The 21601-nt window shown below is 40.9% G+C and overlaps 1 protein-coding gene across 1 annotated transcript in view; it reads right to left on the reverse strand.

Annotated features, from left to right (window-relative positions):
* The window catches only part of LOC142492287 (uromodulin-like), a 63185-nt gene that overhangs the window by 35260 nt on the left and 6324 nt on the right, over positions 1 to 21601 (reverse strand). The window contains exons 2-4 of the mRNA XM_075594958.1: positions 13227 to 13315; positions 10518 to 10622; positions 7859 to 8019 (exon numbers count right to left, since the gene is read on the reverse strand). Of these exons, the coding sequence (XP_075451073.1) occupies positions 7859 to 8019; positions 10518 to 10622; positions 13227 to 13315 (355 nt within the window). The remainder of the gene's footprint in view (positions 1 to 7858; positions 8020 to 10517; positions 10623 to 13226; positions 13316 to 21601) is intronic.

Below are 21601 nucleotides of genomic sequence, written 5' to 3' on the forward strand. Positions count from 1 at the left end.
ACACACACACACAGTGTGTGTCTGTGTGTGTGTGTGCATATATCAATACATACTACATATATTTTAGTATAAATTCAGAGATGTTCTTGAAACAAGAACACATAAATGATTAAAGGACAACATTACAATGGCCACCAAAGGTAAGTAATATTTAACACAAAATCCTGCTGTACACGTACAAGAAAGATGTTTGCAGTTAAATAGGTGCTTTTATAATTGCATGAAAATAATATGCACATGCAATGATTACATCAATTAACACACCCAAATGCAATGTTTTGCTGCAAAGTCAATGGCAGCTTCTCTAAACTTAGCAACTGGCTCCTGGTGGACCATTACTGAACAGACGATTAATACATCAATATTTATAACACTATTCATTAATTAGGAGTGTTAACATTTCCAAAACTTCACGTGTACAAGAACATACTTGAAAGTTTGGAAACAACACAGTCTTCAGCATACATACAATAGTAATTAGATAATCTGAAGTCAACAAAACAAGGCCAAAGACATATTTTGTGAATTTTAAAATTTATTTTTTTTTGTTCTTTTTGCGAGCGAGTAACAGGCCTGCTTGTTGTCTCTTGAATTTTCCTTTTTCTTTTGCCACCAACTTTAGGTACAACAGAGCCACTTTGAGTGGCCTCTGGCACTTCACGGGCAGGGCTTGTGGCCAGTGACTCACCTACAGGGCTTTTGGGCAGTGATTCACCTACAGGGCTTTTGGGCAGCGATTCACCTACAGGGCTTTTGGGCAGTGACTCACCTACAGGGCTTTTGGGTAGTGACTGTTCACCTACAGGGCTTGTGGCCAGTGACTCACCTACAGGGCTTGTGGCCAGTGACTCACCTACAGGGCTTTTGGGCAGCGACTCACCTACAGGGCTTTTGGGTAGTGACTGTTCACGGACAGGGCTTGTGCCCACTGACACATGTGAGCAAGTTGGTAGACACTGCACAAGTGATGGTTGGTCTGTTTCATGTGTGTCTTTTGTTGTTTTTGACCAAAAACTGGTCAGTAGTAACTGCTTGTGTTTTCTTTTTGTGGCCTCCTTTGTAGGTGTCAGCTGCTGAATTTGTACAGATGGCAGCGGTAGGATGTCGTCAGGAACCTGCACAGCAATGTCTGCTACTTGACCGGTAACATTTGGGCCTGGTGAATGAATATCAGATGAATGTGGTGAAAACTGACCTGCATGAACAGATCCTGGCTGTGAGGTGTTGAATTGTGGTACATTAGTCATTCTCCAGTAATTAGCTTGTGTTTGCTGAACAACTAATGCTTCGAATGAGGTGTTGATTTTTTGCAACTGTTTAGGCACTTCAATGAAGACTCTGTGGAGATGTGCCAATTGTGAAACTGTTTCTTCCTGCAGTGCAATCATCCTTTCCAGCACTGTCATCAGGTCAGAATGGCGACGATTTTCTGCTTCCACAATTTTTCCCTCAGAAGCTACAATTGCATCATATGTGGTATTTGCTGGACGTTTTGGCGGTAAAACAGTTTCAATTGGAACCTCTTCATGGTCACTTGCTTGTATTTGTGTGTCTATGGCGGCGGCGGCGGCATCATCATCATCATCATCATCATCATCATCATCATCATCATCATCAAAATCCTCTTCATCATGTTCTACAAATAAATGTACACATTATTAAATGGCATGTTAATCTCTGCTGTGTTACTATGTAATTGTACTGTGTCATAAGTAACAACTAACATGTTTCCATACGTTTTATAACCTCACATTAAAAACTACCTTGACTTAAGAATAATGTTTGGACTCAGTATGAAATATGAGTGAATGAAAACTTGCTGTAAACTCACAACTCCTACATGATAGTTAACATCACTAACACAATACAAGTTGGCTTACACTTCATTTTCACTGACACTAAGTAATCCTATTTAAAGAAAATGTGCAAAACAAATAATGAACATGACAACATAACATATAGAAGAGCACATATTATATGGCCACCAACTGATACACTCACCTTCTAGGTGTGTTGAGCTGGCTGACCCAGGTGAAGACACTTGTTCAGTCTCAGGTGACACATGTCCTTCAGGGGCAACTATATATAACAATAACATAAGTTTTACATTTACATGTGTAAATATTGAACAAACAGTTATTGTATGTTCTGTATTTATGAGTACCTAACAGCATCATTTCCTTAACCCAAAATGTGTGTGTGAAAGTGAACATAAATAGTTGTAATAACAATGTACATGCCTGTGTACTTAGAACTTTTGAGTTCCCTAACATAAAACATACTATGTTCCTGCAGTAATGCGTGAGGATAAATAGATTAAATTTGAACATAAAAATCATATGTTGTGTAGTGATATCAGTATCATAATGTACATAACTATCATGAGATGACCATTCACAATGGTTATCATGAAGGTGGTCATATTGCACAAAGTGTTGTTTTTGGTAGAGGATATGTGTGGTACATTAATATAAGATGTGGCACACATGAATGTGGCTGTGACTAAACAAGACAACACATGCAGTGTGTGATAATGTGTCGTTGATAGTAGTAGTTCAACTATAGATATGAGTGAACTAATGTGTGACGTACGGTTTGATAAGTAATGAGTTGTTGGGGCATTTAGTAGCTAAAGTGAAGCTTTCAAATGAGTGTGATTAACTTCAGTTGTGCTAGTCAGGTTGTAATAACGGTATTCCCTTCCCCAAAAAGCCTAATCAGCCACACCTTTCAATGACTTGAAACAGGTGAAAATGGTGTGAACTAAGTTGACCCTAAAATGAGGCTGTAATTAGTGTGTGTGCTGAACCCCACCCCCTCTGTTGAAGTGTATGCTGTGATGAGATATTAATTGCAGCTGCTTTAACACAATGGTAGATGAGCTAAATAGTCGTTTGCAGTTTTTAAGTTATGAAAACAATGACATAAAATATGATACGTGTGCCTCATTATGCTGTCTGTATATGAGTTAAAGTAAAAATGGACCTTTTCATAAACAACTATAGATGTGTTAGTGCAAGTGATGTTTGTAGGCCGTTGCATGCAATATATTTGATGCATGCTTAAAATAGGCAGTAATGTCATGTTTGTCGGAGTAAAATAAATAAAATACACAATAATATTCTACATATTTCTGTTCTGTACCTGTAGCTAGTAATAATTTCTCATTAACATGTGTTACACATGTGTACTACCCTGTTGTTCCCCATCTTCGCCCACCATCAATTGCTTCCACTGCAGCAATGCATTTTGGGAATTCACATGTAAATGAGCACGCAATGGCACGTGCTATATTAGTTACTGCTTTTAGTAGGACTACAACATATATGTCTATTTTGAGATATATATATATACAGAATCAGACATATACATATATAGATGCAGGTATGCTTATATTGTGAAGACAGTATAAAAAGCAGTGTAACTATGCAAAATAACTGTAAGCAACGACACGCCTAGTACAGTAATATTTCTCACCTGGTGGAAATTGTGAGGGGTAAATTCCTATATCACGGTCACCAGGTAAGCCTTCCACGACGACGGGAAGTAATTTTGCCCGAAGCAGCTCCTCCAATGGACTTAATATGAGACGTTGTGGTGTGGGCCCACCTCCAGTGCCAGTAGCATGCACGCGTTGGTGTTGTATTTTCTTTTTCAATTTGGACCTAATATCATCAAATCTCTTGTGACAACTCCGCTTGTCCCTCACATGATTCCCACACGCATTGACACCAATGACTATTGTGTCCCACATCTCTTTTCTGCTTGCTGAACTTGTCCGCCCTTGAAAAACATATAAAATATATGAGGTAAATTAATAATAATATAAGCACCAGTTTCCTACACTGCTAGCTGTTCCAAGAGATAGCAAACATGCTGTTTTATGTGTAATATGTGAAGCACATGAGCATTCACTACTAAACCTATACATGTAAGCAAGGTTGCATTCATATTGTATGCAGTTATGGCAAATTGACCGCCTGTGTTTAGTTGTCCTTGTAAGGCATGATAAAAAGCTGTGTTTCCAGACTAATTAACATAGAAAGATATTGTGAACCCATATTTGCATATGAACAAAACTCAGATGACCTAGGATCACATGTATTTGAATAATAAATGTAAAGGTACACTTACCTAGTAAATGTCCATATATACTGTCATAGTGCTCCAGAATGCCAGTGACAAGAGCTGTATTTTCCTGGTCATTGAAGCGAGGATTACGTGGCTTCTCCACACGTTTCTTCCGAGCAGGTTTAGGGTCAGAGCTTGGCTGGTGCTGACTGGACTCTCCTTCTTCCAATGGAAGAGCCTCCAAAAGCTGCCCACCAGCAAGCACGCCACCACCATCCACCCCATCTGCAACTGCGCCACCAGCAGCACTCCCAGCACCAGCACTCCCACTCCTAGCACCAGCACTCCCACTCCTAGCACCAGCACTCCCACTCCTAGCAACAGCACTCACACTCCTAGCACCAGCACTCCCAGCACTCCCACTCCCAGCAACAGCACTCCCACTCCCAGCAACAGCACTCCCACTCCCAGCAACAGCACTCCCACTCCCAGCAACACCACTCGCAGCACCAGCACTCCCACTCCCTGCAACACCACTCTCACTCTCAGCAACATCACTCCCCTGAACAGTACGTTCACTCCGACGCGTACTCGCACGAGTAGCACTCCCACTCCCACCGGCATCACTCTTCCCACGCTTTGCGGGCATACTTCCAGCACTCACAAAAAACAGACAATAAATGTACAGGCAATCACACGAAACACTTCCACATATAAAACAAGACAAAGATGTAAACAAAACAACAAAAGACAAAGCTCACCCAATACACAACAAGTCTCTCAGTCAATATGCAAATCTTCAATCGTCCAGCTCTGTGCGTCTCTCTCTCTCTCACTCCCAACAACACAGAGAATGATTAGCAGTACACGTTGCCTTTAAATATGGCGCGCAATCAAAAACATGCTTGTTTCGCCTGATTCAGCAAGATTTGTGATTGGGCAACCTAACAGCACCGCGCCACGCACGCCGATACACCTGTGTGTGATCGGCTAATCATCGTGAGAGTGGGCGGATTTGTTTTCGGGTTGATTTTGAATGTATTCGGCACTTACTGCATACGGAGAGGAAACATCGCCAATAACATGACTAATCGGTAAGATTGCCGATTTCACATAATCGACGCTTACTGCATGAGGCCCTATGTGTTGAACTTGTCTCGCCAACATTGAGTGAATGCAGGCTACTGTGTGAAATAAATTGATACAAAGTATACTGCATGTACCCACCAGCATTTTGGCACTCTCACATTGATGTGCTATTACTGGCTACTGTGCTATAATTTTTACACTCTTTACGATCTCAGTACACTGCTCAACAATAGGTGCTCATGTTCAGAATATCTATGGCATAAACAGGGCTGATTTGCTCATGGTGCTAACATTGAGTGCATACAAGTTACTGTGTGAAGTGAATTGATACAAAGTATACTGCATGTACAGTACCCACCAGTACTTTGGCACTTTCACATTGATGTGCTACTAATGGCTACTGTGCTATAATTCTTACAATCTTTACGACTTCAGTACACTGCTTAATACTAAGTGCTCATGTTTAGAATATATATGGCACAAATAGGGCCAATTTAGTGCTATCTTGTTCAAATTTTGAGTGTGTGCTGAGAATAAGAATATAATTGTGGTTTGGATTAAGATAAAAGGTGGTGATTGGCTATATATTAACATTGGTTACCATCACCAATCAACACTACTCAACCAATCATGTGTTAGAAATTACAATTATAACTGCAATTACTGCTAACATATACTAGAGATTCTGCTGCTGTACCATTCTTAATTGCATGACCTATACCAGCTACATTTGGGAGTAATAGTCAGCAATTTTGAGATGCTCCTCCCCTTGGGGATTTTACTCACATTTTAATCATCACTGCAAATATATCACACGTCTTTGTTTAGACAAATAAAATGTTATTATTTTTTTAATATATTTTGTTTTTTTCAGTGGTACACACTAGGTGCATTGAACATCTGGTTTTATAGGAATTAGTAATTTTGATGATTTCATCACGTCTAAACACTAATTGTGTACTTTGAGTGCACTTAAAAGGGATCTAGTGTGAGAGCTGTACCTCATACAACAAGTGGTTATATAATATATTCATGTACCTAAACTGTTCATATGGGGTGCATATGATAGGGCATGTTTTAAGCTGGGAACCAGTTTAGTTGGCCAGCGCCATTAGAAAGGTCTGGAGTATGTTTAGTTTGTTTTCCCTAAAGGGAATAGCTGTTATTTTTATGATTTGTTTTTACTTAATGGGACGTTGGGCCTGTTGGTGTATAATTTAACCCTGTAAATAAACCCTGTGTAGAGAAATATAATATTTCCGGCCTTATTCTTGGACGAAAAGATACTGCAACGTGATGTGGGCATCACAATACGTATATATTCAGCATGTAACTAGTTAACTTGGTTTTAAGTCAGAATTTATATTGTAAAATGATTAGCTGACTCTGCAATGAAGTTAAATCAGTGTAAAGACAGGCAGGTGTAGAATGTTTGTCTTTGCTGCAAGAGTTTGGATTCAAAGGTTAATTAAATAGTAGAGACCAACAGGTTAATGTATCAAAACAATTTTGGACCAGAATGTAACCCCATAGCATGTTTATCATTTTGCATTTCTTTTGTATTAATGTGCTAAGGCAGGGGTGCATAAACTTTCTGCGCCCCACCTGCCTGCTCCCCTCCTCGGTCGCGCCCCCCTTTACCTGCAATGAAGCGTCAAATTGACACGCGGTGTCATTTGTCATGTCTCCATGGTAACGGTGTAATTTGACGCCGCGTTGCCATGGAGGTGTGTGGAATAAAGCCGGTAAGTAAATTTACAGAGGCCTCGTGCGGGACCTCTGTAACCGCCACGGCCTCCCAATAAAGTCTTGCGCCCCCCAGTTTGATCACCGCTGTGTTAGGGTACTATACTTTGCTCCAATATGTGTCCCAGTTTGGGATTTGCCAACTGTTAATAATAGTTACATGAAGCACATATCATGAAATGTATCAAATTCTGCATCATTGTGCATCACTTTGCTTTTTAACATTTTACTAATGTCATGGGGAATCTGCCAGGTTTGAAGTTGCATAAAGCTCCCTGGTGAACAATATGTATCAAATGTCAGAAACTGTCTTACATATGAAATTATTCAAAGGTCTAGTAACCGTATTGGTCATAGAGAAGTGTACATTTGCCTTAGGTTGTAATACCTTCTAATGAGAGTTCTTTAGAGTTCTCTATAGACGTAGGTGTATAGTTTACACAGTTTTTAAAACTTTATGTCTCTTCTTCAATTTATAGTATGCAGGAAGTCTATGGAAAAACTATCATGTTGGTCAATGAAAATTTATCACAGCCTACAACATGTACATTTTAAATGCAAGAAAAAAAATGGAATTCTCAAACAAACATTTATTATGCTTGTTACATCACCCCCTTGACTTTCAGCACAATTTCAAAAACGTAGTCACCAGAGATTACACTTGTGTTTGGGATACACATTATTGTGACTACATAGTGTTTTATTAAAGGTTAGGTTAACCATTTGAGTGCTGGAGGGGCCAGAGCCCATCTGGCACGTCGTAACCCTGTGATCGCTCCTCTGGACTGGCCACTTTAAGACAGGAACTCAGGGGGGAAATTCACTAAGTACCAATGTGGAGTATCACACCCTGATCCAGCCATAACTGCCATTCAAGTCAATGGCAGTTGACGGACTGCACGTAATACCCTGCATCGGCATATATCCCGGAAAAAGCAATAAAAACACCTACTTGATATCAACACTAATTCGGCTCTCCCCATTTGGCTGCTGGACCATGTAGTTGATGGGGTAGCGGCAAGCAAAGGTGATATTGATATATGACCTTGTAACCACATCAGAAGAATTGCTGTGTATGGTGTTGATGAACACAATATGGGAGTCATCTGATGCCTGAAATACAGTAGCAAAATTGTTGTTGGGTTGCTTGTTCTCTGTTGTCCGAAGTGTGTACTTTTTGTGCATCTCCGGGATTATAGTCAATGCATAAAATGTGATCTATAGTAATAATATACCATTGCAATGTAATCCATGGACTGCTTTGTGTTTTGCTTCCACTGCCCAATTCTAGAAACCACAGGTTCAGATAAAAAAAAAAAAGAGGCACCTGCTATACTTGTACGCATGACACAGACTTTTCAAGGTCTTGGAACAAAGGCTGGTGACCAAAAGTGCCCATTGTTTTTGTTAACTTGCCATTCATGTGGACAAAGATATTTAGTCAAGTATACTAGTATTTCATTGGTTAGTCAGTGCAATACAATATGATCCAGTTGTAAACCAGCATTCACATGATATGCATTGGCAGTGTAAAGTATCTCAAGACCTCACAATATGGTCTATGTATTAATGAGACATAACTCCAATGCAGCCCAGCAGTCATTAACTATTATATCCTTTATTGCCTGTGGCAAATGTAAGAAACTGTTTATTACATTTTGATGCACATAAAACACATTTCTAGGTAGACAAGGTTAACACCTGTTTGGATCTGATAATTAAAGGAATACACAGAGCGAAAATATGGAGATTAATGGCAGAAACACATACAGTACTATAATTGATATATACAATTACTATACAGTATGTGCATTTTGTAACATACTTCCTCCCCTAACTTTTCCCATTACAGTAACATAATAACAACCTTTGTTTAATTCTCATTGGGCAATATACTCATGCATTATTTATAGTTACATTGGCCTAGACACAGGTAAACATAAACTTCAACATGTGTGACTGACACCTCTTGTCCCTATTTTAACGCCAAAATGGTCAATATAGTGAAGTATTACTAAGAAAATAATACTAGGAATTCAAAAAGCTTTATTGCAGTGTTAGGCTGCATCCATAGAAGGACAAGCAGCCCTGAGCCGTGCGGACGCTCCGCGCTGAGCCCCTGCATCCTCAATGAGGATGCCTTGAGAGGGGGCTCACGCGAGCGTCCGCAGGCGTGCTGAGGCTTTGGAATTTTCAGCCGACAGCCAAGCTGTTTTTCAGCGCGCTGTCGGCTGAAAACATCCAATCAGCCTGAAGCAGCGTCAACGTCACGGCGCCGTGACGTCGGCGCCGTGACGTTGACGTCAGTGCATCGCGGGCGATTGGCCCAGCGACGTCACTGCCCCACCTCCAACCACCTCCCCCCCGGCTCCCTTCGCGCACGCTGGCTCGCCTGCAAGTCTATGGAATAGCGCTGACTTCAGCAGGTGAGCCTCAGCGTTAAAGTAGAACAGATGTGATGCATCCAAAATTGGAGAGAATTCCTCCACAGCATGTATAAATGATCAGGATGACAATAGAAAGTCCATGAATTATATTGCAATTATTTGGCACGGGCTAAGTGTCTAGAGGGGTCCACTTGACCTCCACAGCTTGAACACCATATGAACCCAGCATTTTTAAGAAGCGTGTCTTTATTTTTGGCATATATGCCCAATAAATAGTTTTATATGTTTTTTGCCTCCAGCCCTTGTTCACTTTGCAGTGCTCTACTTGCTACTTCTTCTATTTTTGTTTACCCATGGTATTGAAGCACGCGCTCCGGTTTGACTTGCCATACAGCTGCCTCATGAGGATTTCCTCCACAGCAGCTGTCCGGTTGCTTGGCCAGTGTGGCTATGGTACTCCACTCACAGCAGTGACACCGTTGGAGGAGATACAGACGCCCGGTGAGAGAGAGAGGGGGGGTTTGTATGTATGGACTTTGATCACAGAGGTGTGGACCATCTGGTCGCTCCCCACGGGCTGCCACCCCTTTACGGAGCCTGGCAGCAACATCGCGGGAGGAGACATAGGCATCCGGAGAGTGAGAGGGGGAATCTGTTTGTGCAGGACTCCACCACGAGAGTGCGGATCATCTGGCTATTCACCCCAGGTTGTCACCTCTGTACGGAACCTAGCAGTAACAACGCGGGATACAGACGCCCAGTGAGAGAGGGGAGATCTGTCCTACCTAGGACTCTGGTTATGGGGGTATGGATCATCTGGCTGTTCTCCACGGGTTGCTACCTCCACACGGAGTTTAGATGAGGTGGTTTCTGTACCAGTCCACACATACTTGGCTTAGCGAATGGACCAATAGCCTTTATTATGCAGATACCGGCATTCTACATATGACAACAGTTTTACAGTTTCATAATTATCACTAGACACCTCAGTGTTTGCAGCATCAATTTTGGGGTTACCCCCTCTTTTCTCCATTATTTCAATGTAATACTACAAAAGAAACCTTCATATATATTAATGACAATATCCCAATATTTCCACTATAATCATGTAGGTAAAGTAAAAACTTCTGCTATTTGTTTTCTACTGGTCTCAGGATTAAACTTGCACCTGTAAAAATAAATAGTAATTGCAGGTCAAAAGCATCCTTCAGTGTCCTAAATTACCGTTATGGTGCCACAGTCTGTAAAATTGGTTGTGATGCTGAATATGTAGGAGTCTTCTACTTCTCTTCCACGACATTCAGGATCATTCAGGTGTAAGTCTGAAATCTGCAAAACACAGATTCAAGTCACAAGATCACATTCAACAAGTCTACCCAGCTTTTGTGAAACTATACATTGAAATAGAAAAGTTTTAAACGGCATTAACAAGTTTCTTACATGAGCCTGGATACAAGCGGAAAAACAAAAAGGTTGGTGAACATCATCGATCTTGATACAGTATACGTTTGTGTTTCCTACTATCTTTATGGCACTGAATGCTGCAATCCATTATAATGAAGTATTTCATATTTTTAAACTAAACAGGCTGCACAGAGTCTGCAGCGTGATGAATATGATTACGAAATATAACAGTTCATGGTAATGGATTTCAAGATTTTAAATTGAATGAAAAAGGAAGAGGAATTGCATTGGGAATGTTTACTTAGTGTGTGCACTTAAGTCAGGTGTGGGCAACTCCAGTTTTCAAGGGCCTTCAACAGGTCAGGTTTTGAGGATATCCCTGCTTCAACAAAGGTGATTCAAGAGTGGCTCAGTCTTTGACTGAGCCACCTGTGCTGAAGCAGGGCTATCCTCAAAACCTGACCTGTTGGTGTCCCTTGAGGGCTGGATTAGCCCACTCCTGAGTTAAGGTCACATCTTAACAGCACTCTCGTAAGAATAATTAGTTTAAAAACTATTATTGGTACGGGATGAGCTTACTGAGTTGTGGATTCCTGTTACCCATTACATGACACTATGACCAGTCTAGCCCCTCATTGTGGTGTCTGATTAAAAGTCTCAGGCAAAACAAAAGTGCCCTTAATGTGTTCACTGCTGGAAAAAAGTGCAGTGTATTGCAGTGCAACCAATTGCATTCTCAGAAGATTTTTTTTTCAGAGCATTTTAATCAGAGTACACTATGGGTGATTTAAGTGTTAACTTCAAAGACACCGTTTGGAGGATTTGTAACAGTTTTGCTTCAGTGTTTTTCACCTGTGATTTTGCTAGTGTCTTTTCCATGGTAAATAATATCAATTGTAGCTAAGATACACACACAATTGTTTCTTTACCCACACCGCCTATCCACCCCACCACCTTCCCTTTTTCATTTTTGTTCCCCCATTCCTCTTTTCAGTGAAGAAAAACAAAAACAATAACAATAAACCCAAACTTTTTTTCCCAAAAAGAGATACGAAAACAAAGGGCAAAAAGTGTGCAATACTAGGGCAAGAGATCTGCTGTATATATCAAAGAAAATATTCAATTGAAATGAATAGATTTTTCTTCTTTGATACATCTGGTGCAGATTGTTTTGCAACATAATTGCACCAATTTTGCCTTAATACATATACCCCATAGTTCATATACTGTATGTAAATAATTAAGCACATATAGTAAGTGCTAGTTTACTGCAGGGTACCATCAACCTGTCAGTAACATAAATTATAAAGACGTGTTCTAATGGAATCTGCACACACAATGTCCAGTTGGAGAATATATTTTACATATTTATTATAGAATCACACAGGGGCAGACAATGTTTCAAGGAGCTCCAACCACCTTTGGGTGGTTGGACCCCTGAAACCTTGTGCCTTTTTGCTGTATCGTGGTATGCTGGACGTTGTGTGTGTGTGTGTCTTCCCTTATACCACTTCTTTCTGATTGTAAATGTAGCCCCCTGTAAACAGCACAGGCTATACCTATCTTCCTCCTACTGTGGTAAGTCCTGTTAGAGAAGGGCACCAGTAGTAATCATGAGTTTTCCCCCCTTCAAGCCCTGCTCTGATTGATAGATGCATGCCCCTGACTCTGCTGCAGGCACGAGTCAGAGGGGAGGTACTGCTGACATCATGATGGGCGGGGTTAAGCCTATTTAGCAACCCATTCCTGTAAGTGACAGGTCTGTCTATTCTGGAGTCTACGAGGAGTGGACTCTGGAAGTCTGTCCTGGGAGTGAGAGGAGTATACCTAGCTCCATCCTGGGAGCAGCAAGAGAGAGAACTCTGGCCTATGACTATTGGAGAGCGAGCCGAGTTCAGGTGGACCAATGCCCCTCACCCCGATGAGGGGGTGATGGGGAGAATCCATCCCCCACCCAGAGGATACTCTCTGAGGTGGGCAGCGGGGTATTGAAGCCCCAGTCCAGTCCATCCTGTCGGAGTGTACGCTTGGAGGGAAGGAGAGGAGGAAAGGCCTGTACAGATTGGAGGGCCGTGTTTTGGGGACATTGCTGTTGTTGTTGTGGCTGCTTGCCACTACGCCTGCCGGGCACTGCTCGACCCAATAAAGAGAGACATTACCTTTTTACCAACGACTGCTGTGTGATTTTGGAGCATCCACCCTGGGACCAGGGGTCACTCTTCTATACAGGTCCTACCCCATACCCTGGGAAGGTATACAGGATGGAGGCGCTGCACCACCACTGAAATCATGGAGGTTACTACCCCAGAAGTCTGGTCCTGTGATCCCCCACACCACCGCGGGAGACTCAGGCCCTCCTGTTCCACACAGGTACGCACCACTCAGCACATGTAATCCGCCCTCACACACCCTAGATATGTCAGATGAGTCTAGGGGGGGGGGGGGAATAAGGGTTACATAAATAACAGTAATCATAAACTAATAATTTAGTTCTTGTGCAAAACACATTACTTTTCCACTGCTACTTACTAAAATTGGTGGATTCTTGGTCAGGAAAAATCCATTTGGGATTTCCACCTCTATCAAGTCCTTGGTGCAGATGACAGTCTCATTGATTTCTGCATGAAGATTAAGCATAGCATTTAAATACAGGAAAAACTAAACAAACAATGTACCGTACAGTGAATTTCATGTCATTGTTCATTCTTTCCTAATTTGTGGTGAACTACCTTTTTTGTTCTATACTAAGTTTGTCTGTGCACATTTATGTTAAACCCTAATTTTCAAACCCTTCTGATTTCCACGTGAATGGGGAGTTTTGGTAGATTGAATTTAAATTCTGACTGATTTGGGGAAAATTAGACTAGGTACGTTTTGAAGTTAACATTTATTAAAAAACATATACTGAGACAGAATATAATCACATTTTTACCCACCACTAGAAGAAGAAGAAACTCCTGAACTGATTTGAACAAAAACCGTTCAAAGTCTGTTATAGTGCCTTTTGCAAAATTTCGTTTTACAATTTGTAACTTTCCACTAATTATGAGCTAAAGCCACAAAGTTCCGTTATATCAGGGCTCATAATGTGACGTTACCTAAAATAAGAACGAACATTACAGTATGTTCCCGGAGGTTAATGTGTATCCTCAAAGCTAATTATATGCAAGAACAACAACTGTTTTTCATCTGATTAGCACAGGCTTAATGACAAGTTATTGTACAGTAGCATAACAGAGTTACATAGTTACATAGTAGTTGAGGTTGAAAAAAGACATAGGTCCATCATGTTCAACCTATGCTAAATTTAGACAACAGATACTTTATCCTATATCTATACTTACTTATTGATCCAGAGGAAGGCAAACAAAAAACCCCATTAAGGGGAAAAATTAATTCCTTCCTGACTCCAAGAATTGGCAATCTGATTAATCCCTGGATCAACATCCTTCCCATGTATACTTATTTGGTATATCCCTGTATACCTTTCCCATCTAAAAAGATGTCCAACCTTTTTTTGAACAAATCTATTGTATCTGCCATCACAGTCTGCATGGGTAATGAATTCCACATTTTAACTGCCCTTACTGTTAAGAACCCTTTCCTTTGTTGCTGGTGAAATTTCCTTTCCTCCAACCTTAAGGGATGACCCCGAGTCCTTAGTACTGCCCGTGGGATGAATAGTTCTTTTGAAAGCTCCTTGTATTGTCCCCGAATATATTTGTATATAGTTATCATATCCCCTCTTAGACGCCTCTTTTCTAATGTAAATAAATCTAATTTAGCTAGCCTCTCCTCATAAGTTAGATTGTCCACCCCCTTTATTAATTTGGTGGCTCTTCTCTGCACTTTCTCTAGTTCCATAATGTCTTTTCTTAGGATTGGTGCCCAAAATTGTACTCCATATTCAAGGTGTGGTCTTACTAGTGCTTTGTAAAGGGGCATAATTATGTTTACTTCCCTTCCATCCATTGCCCGTTTGATGCAAGATAAGATCTTGTTTGCCTTTGCAGCTACTGCATGACATTGGGCACTATTGCTAAGCCTACAGTCTACAAGCACTCCTAAATCCTTCTCCATCAAGGATTCCCCCAATATATCTCCATTTAATTTGTAAGTCGCCTTTTTATTCTTGAATCCCAAATGCATAACCTTACATTTATCTGTATTAAACCTCATTTGCCATTTACCTGCCCACGTTTCCAGTCTCTCCAAGTCCTTCTGAAGAGAAATTACATCCTGCTCTGATTCTATTACCTTACACGATTTAGTATCATCAGCAAAGATGGAGACTTTGCTCTCGATCCCAACCTCAAGGTCATTAATAAACAAGTTAAAAAAGCAGGGGTCCCAGTACCGATCCCTAAGGTACTCCACTCACGACTTTAGCCCAACCTGAAAAAGTTCCATTTATGACAACCCTCTGTTGTCTGTCTTTTAACCAGTTTTCAATCCAGGTGCATATATTATTACTGAGTCCAATTTTCTTTATTTTGTACACCAACCTCTTGTGTGAAACCATATCAAAAGCCTTTGCAAAATCTAAGTAGACCACATCAACTGCATTACCCTAGTCTAAATTCCTACTTACCTCCTCAAAGAAACAAATAAGGTTAGTTTGGCAAGATCTATCCTTCATAAATCCATGCTGACTATTACTAATAATTTTGTTTTCCATTAGGTATTCCTGAATATTATCCCGTATTAAACCTTCAAGTAGTTTCCCTACTATTGAAGTCAGGCTTACAGGTCTGTAATTTCCCAGTTGTGATCTAGCTCCCTTTTTAAATATAGGCACCACATCTGCTTTACGCCAATCTTGTAGTACTGAGCCTGTGGAAATGGAGTCCTTGAATATTAAATATAATGGTTTTGCTATTACTGAGCTTAACTCCTTGAGAACTCTTGGATGTATGCCATCGGGGCCAGGTGCCTTATTAACTTTAATTTTTTCAAGTCGCTTATGAACTTCTTCCTCAGTTAACCAATTGTTCATTAATATGGAGGTTGTGGCTTCCTCCTGCGGCACTACTATTGAACTTGATTCTTCCCTGGTAAACACAGAGGCAAATAATTTGTTTAATACCTCAGCTTTTTCCTTATCTCCAATAATCTGCCTACCCATCTCACACTGAAAGGTCCTATATTTTCTTTTCTCATTTTTTTGTTATTAAGATACTTAAAGAACTTTTTTGGGTTGACCTTACTTTCGATTGCAATCCTTTTTTCATTATCCATTTTTGCTAATTTGATTGCCCTTTTGCAATTTTTGTTACATTCCTTATAATTCTGATACGATGTCTCCGTCCCTTCTGACTTAAATAATCTAAACGCCTTCCTCTTCTTGTCCATTTCCTCCCCTACTGTACCTGTTTATTTAGCCACATTGGTTTTGACTTATTTCTTTTATACTTATTACCTAAGGGTAACACTGATAAGTGTGCTTTTCTAACAATGTTTTAAAGACTGCCCATTTATCTTCTACATTTTTTCCTGCAAAAACATCATCCCATTGTATTACTACTCAGTTTATTAAAATCTGCCTTACTAAAGTTTAAGGTCTTATCTTGCAATAACATGATGTTAGGGGTAAATTCTATGGGGTGCCTATACAAAGGTCCATTAGTGACTTAACAAGATGTTAACATCTCATTAAGTGCTAACAGGGATCTTCAAAGCTCACTAACGATGCATTAAGTGCTGTTTTCAATTTTGTTGATGAATTTTGTTCAATTGTAATGATACAAAATAAATGATTTTTGATAAATGATACAAAAATACAATTTTGTTGTTCAATAGTAATAAGCCCTTCCGTTACTATAATGGATGTTAGTGCTAATGATAAGCAAAAGCGGTGTGGATGACCTCAATGCTGATCCACAGTAGGCCGTTATTGTTAATGCGGGCCTTTATGCTATGTTATTTTAGGTCCTGGTTATACCTAGAGTTAGGTGCTTCTCACACCTAATACCAGGTATCAAACATTTTTTTGTCCAGGGTTCTGAAGTGGGTCACTTTGGGTTCCTTTATGCCGCAGCAATATAGGAATCCAAAGTGAATACCCTGGACTAGACAAAAAAAATGTAGCCAAAACCTGTGTATTAACCCATTGGAAGCCATAGTGCCCATAAAGGCATGAACTATGCATGTCTTCATGGTCACTAAAGTAACCAAGAGGTTAATAGAAATACCCTAGCTAACACACTATTTTACCCATTGTATGTTATTACCGCTATGGCATACTAGGGGTTAACCCCCTTCTTCCCCTCCACCTTAATTACCCCAGACAGCCTAAGCTCCCTCCCCAGGGCACCTACCCCAGTAAACCACCCCTCCAACAAATCCAATCCCCCACTACAGTACTGGCTAGTAGACCTACTATCCATAGGCGGCTAATAGGGCTTGTGGCCAATATAAACCTGATATACAACAACACCCCAATAAAATAATAAAATGTAAAAAAAAGTACACAGCTGTGTGTATACAGTATGTGTGTGTGTGTGTGTGTATATATATATATATATATATATATATATATATATATATATATATATATCAAATTAAAATACCACTTATGAGCACATCCACATGTCTCAGACAGGCCCACAAACCTGCCTTTTCCCCTTATCTATTAGCATACAATGTTTCCACTGCAGCAAGGTATTGTTTGTAATCACATGAATATGAGCACTCACAGTGTGTCACTTTTTGCTTCATATCCATTTTAGCATGGATCCCTATAAGCTTATGCCTGCCGCATTACACCGCTTTTTCAACACACACACACACACGTGTTAAATGGTTAAAATTAACCAATTGTGTGTCAGTGGGGCTTCCTAGGCTCTCTCAAGGAGAGCCTAGGTAGCCACAATGGCATTCAATGGGTGGCTGAAATAAATATTTTTACTTACCCCAAACTACTTGCAAGCCTCAACTTCAGGGCAATGAGCCCCCACAACATATCCAGTCAGAGAAAAAACGGAGCACAGCAGCAAAAGAGGGGCTACAATACTGAGGCTATATTAAAAACAATTTAATGAAAAAGTGACAACATGGCGTACATGTAGTAAGTGCACTCTAATGCGTTTCACGCCTGTCTTGGCGCTTCGTAAGATAGTGACACTCTCTGCTGCTTCTGCTACCCTTCTTTTGCTGCTGTGCTCCGTTTTTTCTCTGACCGGATTACCTCCATCTACTTCACAATGTGAGGCACGTACAGGTGGAAGGGATGGCATCTCATCGTGAGTACTAACATTTACTTACCACACAATTGTGACAAACAGTGGGAGTAACTTTGGTGGACATTACTATTGCAAGCTGTAGGGAGAGATTTAATTTAGGAAGAAAATCAGAGAGGGCTGGACACTACAGCTACTATCTGTATTATCAACCAGGACATGTATACAAAACCTTCCTTATTTTGAGCATTTATCTCTGAATATGTACCAGACCTCATGATGCCATAATAATCCTTTCTTCAAGCAAGTTAATTGTATCAACAGTTTATATACTGACATTTTGTAACCATACATTGGTAGCACCGATGAACAGAACATTGTTCCCTTTTCATCAGCCATATCCACCCAATAGATGCCCAAACACACACAAAAAAAAAACATTCCAAAAGGTCTGATGGCCAAAAACCATTTAAAAAAAAATGAAAACACAAAAACCAGCAAAATTTTAATTAATCCACACGCCCGGTGGCAAAAATAAATAAACAAAAACAAGAAAAAGCAAATAGCCAAATGAAGCCAGTCCCGTGACCTATTTGTAATCGGCGGCTATCTGTGGCCTCACGACAAGGGATCCTCAGTTTGACTGACGTCCTCGTCCCTCTGTTGCTTGAAGATTCTTCACCTCTATTTCTTTGAAAATCTTCTTTTCTTCTTTCTGCATCTGTTCCTCTTGACATATTCTTTCTTCAGCCACAGGATGTGACCTCTATTGCAACTTCCAGTCTTTTGTGAGCCCTGGTCTTTTATAGGGGAGCCAGGCTTGTCACAAAAGATTGGTAACAGCATCATATGGCGATACAATCAATCTGATTGGTTGGCCAAATCTGTGGCCATAATTAAAGGTGGCAATCACATGGTGCAGCAATCTGTCTGTTGTGACAGTTCTGGTCCCCCTGTAGAAGGCCAGAGCTCTCACAAAACACTGGAAGTTGCAGCAGAAGCCACATCTGGTGGCTGAAGAATGAAGTTTTCAAGAGGTACAGATGAAGAAAGAAGAAAAGAAGATTTTCAAAGAAATACAGTACTTACAGATGAAAATTGAGGGCGTCGGTCAAGCTGAGGATCCCTCGACACCAGGCCACAGATGGAAGTCAATTACAAATAGGCCATTAGGCTTGGATTGATTTGGCTTTTTACATTTTCCCATTGAGTGCCATTATGGCTACGGTAGCCCCACTAACACTCAATCGGTTAATTTAAATAATTTAACAGTTTGTATGTATGTACATATAATAATGTATGTGTAATTGTATTTTTAAAATAATTTTATTGCTTAGGGTGTTAGTGTATATTTTGTTTATGTTGGTCATTTGCCCTATTAGCAACTTTTTGGCTAATAGGGTAGGTTTGTTGGGGGGGTGGGGTAGGGATGTCAGGTTATGGGGTTAGGTGCCCCACGGAGGGAGGTTAGGCTGCCCAGGGGAGGGTGGTTGATTTAAAAAGGGGAGTTAACCCCTTGTATGCCATAGTAGTTGTACCCCTGGATAGTAGGGTAGTTAGGGTATGTCTATTACCCCTTGGTTAACTTAGTGACCATGAAGGCATTCAAAATGCATGCCCCTCATGGCTGCTATGGATTTTAAGGGGTTCATTAATTATTTTTCATTGGGAAGGCAGATGTCATGTATATGCAATATTGCAATATATACCTGGCATCTTCCATAGAATATGACTAACGTGAGCCAGCTAGCCTGCTAGTGCCGGGGTGTCTGCTGCATTATCCATATGTAAATGAGGGGCCTAACAGACGTTATTTTGCATATATTTAGCTTTATGGATCTCTGTTAAAGTCAGGGAAGCTAACGTCCGTTCACTCTTTAGGCAAGCTTTGTGGATCTACCCCTATATATGGCAAAGGAGCTAATTGGGCTGTTTTCATCTGTAAATCCCCATAGGTATCTATAGCAGTGTTCCCCTGAACTAGGCAAGATTGCCCCGTAGGCCCCATTCCCTCGTTTGTGTGTTATAGGGAATGCCCCTAGATAGGGACGCTTCCCCACTAGCACCCAACGGTGTCAGCCCACTGGTGACAGGAAGCCACGCAGTGAGCTGTGGTCTGGGACCGTACCCCAGGCATTATAATAGATATTTACAGGGACACTCTCCAACGGGAGCTCCCTCAGAGGTGGATCTGACGCACAAGGAGCAGCGGCTTCGTAGAGACCCCCGTCGTGGAATCAGTCGGATCCTTTACTTTGTTCATTGGTACCTGGGTACAGGAGTGCCCAGGGAGGTAAAGTGCACCAACGGTCCACAAGGGTATCACTACTCCCTACACTTGGGTGGGGACTAACATTGGGGAAGGACACCAGGGATATTGGTGCCACCGCACCCTAAGTACTGTGGGGATACTCCCCTGTGTTTATTATTGTGTATATTGTATGGTATAGTTATTTAGTAGAGTCGCATGTTCAGTAAATACTCCTTTATTATACCTGTGTGTGTATTTACTGCTATATTGGTTCCTGTGAGGGGTTATCCTGCTGTGCCAGGATCCCTTTCAGGTGGAGGCGCTGTGTACCAATGAGCGAGATCACCCCAGGCTCCCAGTAGCAGAGGATCAGGCCTCCTGTACGCCAGACAGGTACCCAGCACACGTAGTTCCCTTAATCACGGAGAAAGGGGGCTACAACAATAATACAGGCCAATCAGTGCTTGAGCACCACACCTGCCATCATTGGCCTAGAAGCCTGTTTTTCCTATGCTTCAATATGTTGCTTGATCATTGACTATGTGAATTACAGTTCCTCGTGGCTGGCTTTGGCATTCTAGTTCCTGACCCTTGGTTATCTACAACAAATGTTATGTTCAGGCTACTATTTTTTTCAGTCCCTGATATGTGGTTATATGCATATTGTGCTTACATAATACAAAAATCAAAGCTTTGATACAGTAATACAAATTCTATGTTGCCTGTTTACTTGTTAAAATTCAGTAAGGAACACGTACATTGCATTAATATGAGAACATTGCAAAAAATTATACTTGGATGGTATTTAATTTTAGGCAGCTGTATTTTGCTTTGATAGTGTTTTATGGGGTCAAATACACTTGAAAGGATTACTCTAGTTTGCTCACTTACAGTGACATTTCCAAACAACATACTGTAAACAGAAGAACCGAGTTTTATTATTGCTATGAGAAAGTATTTTTATTGCATTTCTCTGCTGTTGATTCTTTGTTTAGTTTTGTTCCCATGGAAGCTTTTGCTTGTCCAGTGATCATCACAAGGGATTAATGTTATTTTCAAATGGTTTTCAATTATTGGTTTACACATATTTGTATCAAGGCAGATTTTTTGAGGGATTTCTAGCATTTTTTCTCTCAGTTTCACTGTATCAATGTTATTCCTATTTTACCCTCCGTGCCAGCCGGTGACTGGGGGAGGGTTTAGGCGAGCTACTGGAGGGAATAAGAACTAGTTGCACGTACTGTATTATAATGGTGTAGCCCTCTTACCCCCACCCTAAGTGAGATTGAGTTGGGTAGGTGTATCTGACTACTTATCAGTGTGGTGCTGTACCTGTTTTGTAACCAGGGGGGCTGAGCTTCCGCCACGGGGAACCTGGGGCAATACAATACTATGGACAACCACTTACAATAGGTGGAGCGCCTCCACCTGCGATGGCTCCCACCAGAGGGGGAGTGGTTCCTCGCAGGACAATC

The sequence above is a fragment of the Ascaphus truei genome, chromosome 4, assembly GCF_040206685.1.
Source record: "Ascaphus truei isolate aAscTru1 chromosome 4, aAscTru1.hap1, whole genome shotgun sequence".
In the NCBI taxonomy this organism is placed as follows: Eukaryota; Metazoa; Chordata; class Amphibia; order Anura; family Ascaphidae; genus Ascaphus; species Ascaphus truei.